At 38.1% G+C, this 9,056-nt stretch overlaps 1 protein-coding gene across 1 annotated transcript in view; it reads left to right on the top strand.

Annotated features, from left to right (window-relative positions):
• Positions 1-6,299, top strand: part of LOC117424564 (rho GDP-dissociation inhibitor 1-like) — a 29,838-nt gene extending 23,539 nt beyond the window's left edge. The window contains exons 3-6 of the mRNA XM_034041009.3: positions 65-151; positions 4,388-4,464; positions 4,863-4,926; positions 5,958-6,299. Of these exons, the coding sequence (XP_033896900.1) occupies positions 65-151; positions 4,388-4,464; positions 4,863-4,926; positions 5,958-6,157 (428 nt within the window). The 3' untranslated portion in view covers positions 6,158-6,299. The remainder of the gene's footprint in view (positions 1-64; positions 152-4,387; positions 4,465-4,862; positions 4,927-5,957) is intronic.
• Positions 6,300-9,056: the final 2,757 nt, after the last annotated feature.

Here is a 9,056-nt window from a genome sequence, read left to right on the forward strand (position 1 = left end):
AACCGCTTGTATCGTATCAGAAATTCTTTATAATGTCTGTTTCTGCATGTTCTTGTTTTTCCAGCTGACCCCAATGCCCCGAATGTACAGGTGACAAAGCTGACGTTGGTGTGTGAAACTGCTCCTCTGCCTCTAACCCTGGACCTGACAGGTAAGGAAATACAGAACACATTTAAAGTTGATCGAAACAGATGTCTGTGTTCGAAGAACATATATGGGATCTGACACTTGAATACAAATAAATGTAACAAAGACTGCTTTTTTTGTTTGTTTGTTTTGTTTTTAAATTTGGAATCGCCAATTATTTCTTATTTTCTCCCCAATTTGAAACTATTATCCAATTATTTTTATTTTAACCCGGCTCACCGCTTCCACCCCCATGTTGACTCGGGAGGAACGAAGACGGACACATGCGTCCTCCGAAACGTGTGCCATCAGCTGTCCGCTTCTTTTCACTCTGCGGGCATGCCATGCAGCCACCTCAGAGCTACAGCGTCGGAGGACCACACAGCTCTGGGTAGCTTACAGGCAGGCCCGTAGGTGCCCGGCCAGTCTACAGGGGTCGCTGGTGCGCGGTGACTCGAGGACACCCTGGCCGACCTAGGCCCTCCCCACCCGGGTGGCACTTGGCCAGTTGTGCGCCCCCTGTGAACTCCCGTCCACGGTCAGCAGTGGAATAGCCTGGACCAGAACCAGCGACCTCCAGGCTATAAGGCATGTCCTGCACTCCACGCAGAGTGCCTTTACCGGATGCGCCACGTGGGAGCCCCTTAACAAACACTGCTTTTGATTACAATGACCAGACATTAGGGATGGGAATCTTGAGTAATGTAGTGTTCGAGTACTCGAGCGTTAAATTAAGTACTCAAACCTAATGCCAGACAATATTATTCTACATATGTGCCACAAAAATTACCATAAGTTAACACTATAACTGCCACGGTTATACTCATACCTAAAACCGCTGCCGGCAGGGTTGGTGATTCTTTGATTATTTTTTTTTATCAAAAAAATCCGATTTTTTATTTAAATCTATTTTTTTGTTTGATTTGATTTTTTTAATTATGGAATTTTTTTGTAGTACCGTAGTTGTAAATTTAAGAATGTTGGAAGTGGTGGTTTGTGAATGGTTACATACCAAACTAAATTACTCAATCTTAAATGAATACAAAGCAAATTATTTATCATTGTAGCATCCTCTAAATGTGAACTACAATATGTGAACTACAAGAATTTAGCAATGGAGTATGCCAGAGAAAAATCCCCCTCTCATCCCAGTCTTTCTTTCTTACTTTTCTGTCTTTGATTTCCTCTGTCAGTCAAAACACATGCAGTTGTTTATTAGGCTTTTTTATAGTGTGTTGAATTGTTCCTGATTGCACCACTAAATAAGCCTTAACACGGTCTTAACACAGTGCTCAGTTGTTTATTTGGGACCCCACTGCGCTGTCATCAGAATCGCTTTGGCGAATGTTAATGATGGGGCAGGCGCTCTATAACTGGGCAAGGCAAGTCTTCAGAATACCATTTCAGTCCATTTAAGCGTCGCAGAATCGAGGGCAAGCGCATTTGCGCTGTGATCAGAATACAGCCCTAACAGTTTGTTTATAGACAGTAAGAGTTTAAGATGCTTCTGTTAAAAGATTTTTAACTTACTTGTTATGTCTTTTCCTTGAGAAACTATATAAAATAGGTAGTAAATGAAACAATGATTTAAATCAATGATTAAAAAAAAAAAAAAAATTAAATCAAGTGATTTAATCATGATTTAAATCGACTTGATTTAAGCCAGCCAACCCTGCGGCAGTCATTATAACGGTATATTTTAAGCAACATCGATATTAAAATGAAAGACAACTGTCGGATACAACTCAAGTTTTAGTCAAGCACATCATATTAAACCTCTGCACAGCTGAAACGCTGTATTTAAATTAACAATTAAACATAAAGAGGTTTATTTTCTAACTTACCACATATAAAACACTACTTCAAAAAATGAAAAACTATAATAAAATAAAAATTTCAAAAGAAACTAGTGTGTAAACAGGTACATGTACATACAAAACTGTAAAAACTAAAGTAGTTTTAATTTAAAATAAAAGTAACATGTGTTAGCTCTTGCGTGTTTCATTCAGTGCAGCACAGAATCCAGGTTGAGCTTCTGCAGCCTGCAGCTTTACAGTTTTCTGATTGCAATGTTTCTGCTGAAGCGCTGTGCCTAGCTTCAAGATGAAATCTCTCCTACTGGTATTTGGTATAAATATAAAAATATTTAATATTTTGCATATTAATAAACGTATTTTTATGCAACTTGCGTAATCGGAAAGAAAATGTCTCAGTGCTGCTAAATGCACCACCTGCAAGCCACCCAGACATTATTTCTTCGGGATGTCTTTGTAGTAGTTCAATTTGTAATCATATAATAATGGATACTGCTGCACCTCATGAAATAACTTTTCTATTTTAGAGAAGCGAAATTCTCAAAGCGACGTTGCTGGCATCGCTCGCTGCTGGTGTGGATACTCCCGTTTGAATTTTTCACTCGCGTCCAGTGTGGATGCAGCTTAAACCAGTCAAAGAACTGCAGTGCCTCCCCCCCCCGTGGCAGAATGAAGTAATGGCCTGGTGAAACTAAAAACAATAAAGGCTAGTCATTGCTTTGCAATCCCAGAGCTTGCTATTGCCTCTTCCAGGGATTTTATATCTGGATTCTTTATAATAATAAAAATAAATCTTTCATTTAAAAAAATAAATAAAATCTGTATTAGATGCTATAGCTTAAAGAAACACCAACAGTTAAATGTATGTACAGTTAATTACTTGTGTTGTCTGTTGTATAATTGCCAGAGCATATGCTGGGAGTCTGCCCAGAGCACACAGGGCTTGTATTAGCACCTGCCTGTCCACTATTTAATCCTACAACCACCAGATGTCAGCTGACAGATTTCAGGCATTAAATTAAACTGGTAATTAAGCTAAATCTTAATCGGCGTAACCAGTGCATTGCAGTTATCATCTTCATTAGCCAAATCTGAGCTGTAGTTCGTCATTTCAGGCCTTACTGTTCATTAACACCACAATGCACACTACCTAAATGGTGCATGATCAACATATGTTGAAACCATGTGATTTCACTTGTGTCACTTATGTTTTCAAAACGTGATGATTGCGCATTATATAATAGTGTGAATTATATATAGGTCTGTGGAGCTCAGGTGTGACCTAGTTAAGATTATAGAGTAGCTGCAATGCAATGGTATCTGTTACCTTGATTTGTGAGCTATAGCTTTGTTATGCCTGCACTCTGTCCAACATGACATTTGATAGCTGTAGGACTAAATAGTGGATTGGCATGTCATTGTGTTGAGCCCTGACACACCATCTAAATGTACTGAACATTCATGGCAGTGCTGCCTTAGTGAACATGCTGACATCTAGGTGTGCTCTAGCTTCGCAACAGTCTGAAGACACTTTCAGAATTGCAGTATTTGCCCTGATTGCTCTATTGATGTAATAATAATAATGATGATGGTGATAAAAATAGATGGACTGATCAAGGAAATAACACACAAATTATAAATTATAAATGCTGTTTTGAGGTTTGGTTAACACAGTTTAAACTTGGGAATTGGAATCAGGTTATTAAACTCCTAGTCAAAGGGCATTTGTATGTAATTGATTTGTTGAGGATTTTGTCTTATTTCTCAACAACATGCAGTGCAGCACAAACAAGCTGCTCCTAGATCCTGTTAATTGTACTTGCTCCGATCATGTATTGTGGGAGGCAGCTGCTAATTTGAATTTTTTTTTCTTTTTTTTTTTTCTCTACCTCACTTTATAATATCCTGGCCAACTCTTCATTACATAAATACCCAGTCAAATAATGCTGGTCAAACGGCCAGTATTCTATGAAATTTACAAATCATTGTTCTTTCAAAACCCCCCATCCCCCCCGAAGTCCATGTTTTTTGTTGAAACTGAACAAATGATTTTAACATGGAACAGGGACAATTGAAGACTAAACTTTTGTAAGTTTATTTAATTGTTTAAGCTATTAATGCAAGCTTCGTCCAACGTATACAGCAACTTTAAGCTAGTAAAACTGATTCAGATGTCCATTTATCGCCTGAAACAATAAACTCTCTGGAAGAACTGCAAACAATATAGAAATGGATTTCCAGAAAATGTGACTTCATGCAGCCTTGTTTTAAAGCAAGCGCAAAAAATAATGCAATAATGGATCGTTTTAAACTAGCAAGGAGCTACAATAATTGAACTGCTCCTTTTCTCAAATTAGATTTTGCACTAGTGTGCGAGTGCTGTACTCCTGGGAGGTAAAAGATAAAGTCGAATTCTTGGAGCTTCTCAATGAGGTGTCTGTTTGCAGGTGATCTGGAAGTCTTTAAGAAGCAGTCGTTTGTCCTGAAGGAGGGAGTGGAGTACAAGATTAAAATCAGTTTTAAGGTAAGGAAGTGAACAGTGCCCTGCCGTTGCAGTCTTAGCAGTTTGGAACACCTCATTAATTTAATCAGTAATTCTCTACAATTCAACACTAAGTGGTTGGGGATAATTAGAAGGAATGTACCCCGCCACAGTTGTAAATTCTAAATTTGGACCTTCTGATACAGTATGTACAAGTGAAAAATATATCCCATATATTCATATTCTGTTACACACAATAACATCCAAGTTTCATTAAATATATGTACAAATGTAAGTGTGACATCCATACGGACAGGCAAATCCATAGATCCCTAGATTTTACAGTGAACTTGAGCTAAAGAATATACAATATCACAGAAACATAAGCAGTTCTCAAGATGCAGTATGTATTGTGACCCAATATATCTGTTTCTTTACAGGTTAACAGAGATATTGTCTCAGGCTTGAAGTACGTCCAACAGACCTACAGGAAAGGCGTTAAGAGTAAGTGCCTCTTACATTGCCTCTGTCATGCCCTATTCACAAAGCTTTGACTAATGAGTTACTGGAGTGTGTGTTTTTTTTTGTTTTGTTTTGTTTTTTGAAGAAACTTGAATTTGATTAATAGGGTGTTTTGGTTTTTAACAATCTAGAAAAGCTGCATCCAAAACTTAAATCCATCAAGTGCAATTCCATTTTATATTAACTTATTTTTATTTTTTATTTTAAACTTTTCGTCCTGAAGGATTTAACCATTGAGACCTTTTGGGGATAGCAGGCACGCAATCCTGTTTCTTACAATTTTACAATTTACATTCCGCTAAAAACCTAAAACTACCAACATGCACATTTTCATTGAAAGGATCCTGTCATCCATATGTACACAGCCTCAACTCCAGTAGAGTTTGAATTCCTGCGAGGCAGAATTTACCACTCAGCAGTCAGTCCCAGTTCTGTTTTTTTTTTTTTTTTTTTTAAGTAAGCAAACAAAACTTGCTAACAGTAGCTAATTTCCGAAAGATAAATGTTACTGTCTTGATACTTTAGGGCTTCGAGCCCATTTTCCTGTGCTTGGATTTTAATGTGTAAATGCATATCTCCTAAGATTTAATCTTGTACACATTTTAGTTGTGAGTGGTTGTATCTAGAACTTGTTCCCAGAATTCTCTGGGAAGAATGTTACTCCTAATATAAGCATTTCAGTTTGTACCAGACTAATTTGAAGGAATCGTAGCACTCTGAACTGTACTAGCTGCTGTTTCCTGTCCGTCTCATTTCTTTCCCAATTACTTTACACAAGGCCAAACAAGTTTGTGTTGCTGTGAAAATTCAGATGAAATGTTGTTTCTCAGAATTAGTTGATGTAATATGTAGCACGCGATTCCAGCAGAGAAATGTCTTGGCAGTAAAATTCCTCACCAAGTTACTGAAAAACAGGAGAGAAGCCCTGTTCTGTGTCTACAGTATAGTACGTGTGGTTTGTTTGTCCTAGCTCTAATGTGTTGCTACATCTTTTGTGTTCCGTTTTGATGCAGTTGACAAGACGGACTACATGGTGGGCAGCTACGGGCCGCGCCCCGAAGAATATGAGTTTCTGACACCGCTGGAGGAAGCGCCCAAGGGCATGCTGGCCAGGGGCACCTACAACATCAAATCGAAATTCACAGACGACGACAAACACGACCATCTGTCCTGGGAGTGGAACCTCAACATCAAGAAGGAGTGGAAGGATTAATCCCGCCAGCAGCATCACCCTCACATTGGGAGAGGCCCGACCTGAGTTATCAACCACCAACCGAATCAGCAGCTATACAGTACACCACCTACGACTACTACTACGCCCCCTACTGTACCAAAGTGATACCACAACTTTTCCTTTGTTTACGAAAGAACAGCATCACCATCCAAAAGAATGAATTTGTACTGCAGAGTAAGAACATCGTGGCTGGCGAGAGAAACACAAGTTGTATAATCCAATATTTGTTTAAAAAGAAAATGATGGCATGGCTATTTGTGTTTGTCCTCCCTTCATTGTTGTAACCCCCCCACCCTGTTTTTTTTTTTTTTTTTTTTTTTTTTTTTTTTTTTTTTTTTGGATTCTGTTTTACCGAGAGCTGCCTTCTGAAGTTATCAGTTAAAGAATCATGAGATAAGTATTAGATCTGTATTTTTTCAGAGAAGGAAAAGGATTTTCAGTACTGCAAGGCAAACTATCAAAGCAAACGGTATCATATTGAAAGACTTAGTAGTTTCATACGCATGTATGTTCAGCATTGAAACTGCATTTATTTGTGTACACTGCTGTTGTTTTTTTTCCATACCTGCTGTTCCAGTGAGATTGGGACCCAGTCCTGTCTTTTCTGTAACTGGTAAGCCGCTGTAAATACAACATTCTACTTGCAGTTTGCCTTGCAGTTTGAGGATTTTTCTTTCTCTCTCTCTTTTAAAATACTGTCCCAGTCCAATGTCAACAAGTATATATATATAATAAAACCTATATATAGATGTGTACAGTTAGATTTAGAGGCAGTTTCCTTAAAATAATTCAATTAAACCAATTTCATTTTTTTAACCATGTTGCCTTAATGATTACTGTTGCGAAAAATCAAGAAAAACAAAAGCAAAAATAATAATAAAGTAGACTACTTGCATATATTGAGTTTCCTGTGCAGATCTGACTGCATATGAAGTTTGTTTTTCCAGTGGAGTAAAGGGACTGTGTCCTTGCTGTGAACAGTGCCAGCCCAAATTGAGTAACTAATATGCAGTATTGTGGAGCCTGTTAGTCAATTTTTAGTCTGTTAGAGTTTAAAGATTATATAATAATTATGCGATATAGAGAGATACTTTCTTCCCTGCTTTTTGAGAGCTCATAATTTTACAAAAGTCAACCATGTCAACTGAATGTGTTGTATTCTTTTATTAGCTGCTTAATGTGGGCTGATACCCGGTAACGTGTTAATTAAAGAGAGTGCAAGAGGAGATCACTACCGGTGGATGCTGCATTCCTGAGTCGGCATTTGACCTGTTGATTAAAGTCATGCTGCTGAGCTGAAGTAAAACGTCTAAGTTCTTTTTTGGGGGAGGGTGTTTTCCTAAAGGAACTGCATACAGAATAACATCTTGAAGCTGATGTGACAAAGCCCCTATTACTAAGAAGGGGAAATAAGATGTGCAAGATGTGCACTGTTACCTGTAATAAAGCAAGGATGCAAAGTAGGCTGTTTGGACTGAAAACTTCAGTTTGGAAGGTGTTAAAAATACTGCATGAAACCTAGTGTTGTATTGAATGGAACAGACAAAAATAGTGTAACATTTTTGTAAATGAATGTGCCTGCTTCATTTTATATGTCTCCTTTCTCATCATCAGTATCCCCTTTTTTTCAAACTCTTCTGCGCCTTGAAAGGCCATGCCTTCAGATTTCAGAAATGGGAACTGGATTAGTTCAGATTCATCAAAGGGGCTTACTGTGTCTTTGATCAGTGATGGAATACTATAGGGAGGATAAAGATGCCTTACGTGAATTAAGACCTATTGTTCAATAAAACACACACCAACGCTTGCCTCTTATGGATCGGTATTTGATACAGAGAATCTAGGACAACTTCCTCGCACTCCTCCCATGATAGCAGTGTCATTAATTTCTGTAGATCTCTTACAGGCTTTGAAATAGGATACAAAAACTACAGTGCCGCCAGTAAAACGTCAAAAAGGAAAGAAAATGGTCTTGTAGCCTAGTGACAAAGTTACAGGAATTGAATGGCAACTTTTGGAGCCCAATTCGATTTAACGTTTTCATAGGAGAGAAACATTAGGAACTAAGAAACAAAGTGAATGTTCAGCGCAATTGCAGCTCATTTAAAGGATTTCTCCACGTTGTGTTTATTTCACAAAATCTTACCTCTCCAGCTAAAAAGTGAGTTGAATTCAATGGTTATCCAGTTTGTATTCAAGCCAGTAATATTCCAGAAAGGGGTCATGGCTATTGAAAGGGTTAGGGTTCAAAGCAAGTATATATCGGGCATTTCTGGCCCTGATTCAGTAACAGTGTTTGTGATTGGCTGGGTACGTGTCGCTGAGTGTCATAGCCAGTAGAAATGGGACCAATCGAGTGTAGCTGTGTAATGTGATTTACCCATAAACCCTTTTTTTCCTCTTAAAAAAAAATAAATACAATTTTGTATGTCTGTTTTTGCTACTTCTGTGTAGCCTGGAGAACAGTTTCCAGACTTTTCAGTTGACTACAATAAAGTGTCCAGACTGGATCCATTGCAAATCTACCATGGAGTTTTATTTGTTTGTATGTTTGTATATTTTTGTCTTTTGGTAGGCGGGGACGGGGGGATGTAAGTAAGAGGTTTGAGTGGGACACAAATGAAAGTAGTTTAGTCTTTGTTCTCTGCATAACCTTGGTCTGAATGAACAGAGAGAACCTAATCCATACCTTTCATTGGCACCGAAATGCATCACAAACAAATAACTTGTTAGCCTCCTGAAATAGCAACCCCCTACTCTTAATTTGAGCTAATTCCACATGATCCCTTTTATTGCAAATGTATATGGCTGCTATACTATACACTTCAACAGTTTTACTGTTTATCCTTCAGCACTAAAACTGATTGCATTGAATCTG

This window comes from Acipenser ruthenus, chromosome 19 (genome assembly GCF_902713425.1).
Source record: "Acipenser ruthenus chromosome 19, fAciRut3.2 maternal haplotype, whole genome shotgun sequence".
Classification (NCBI taxonomy): Eukaryota; Metazoa; Chordata; class Actinopteri; order Acipenseriformes; family Acipenseridae; genus Acipenser; species Acipenser ruthenus.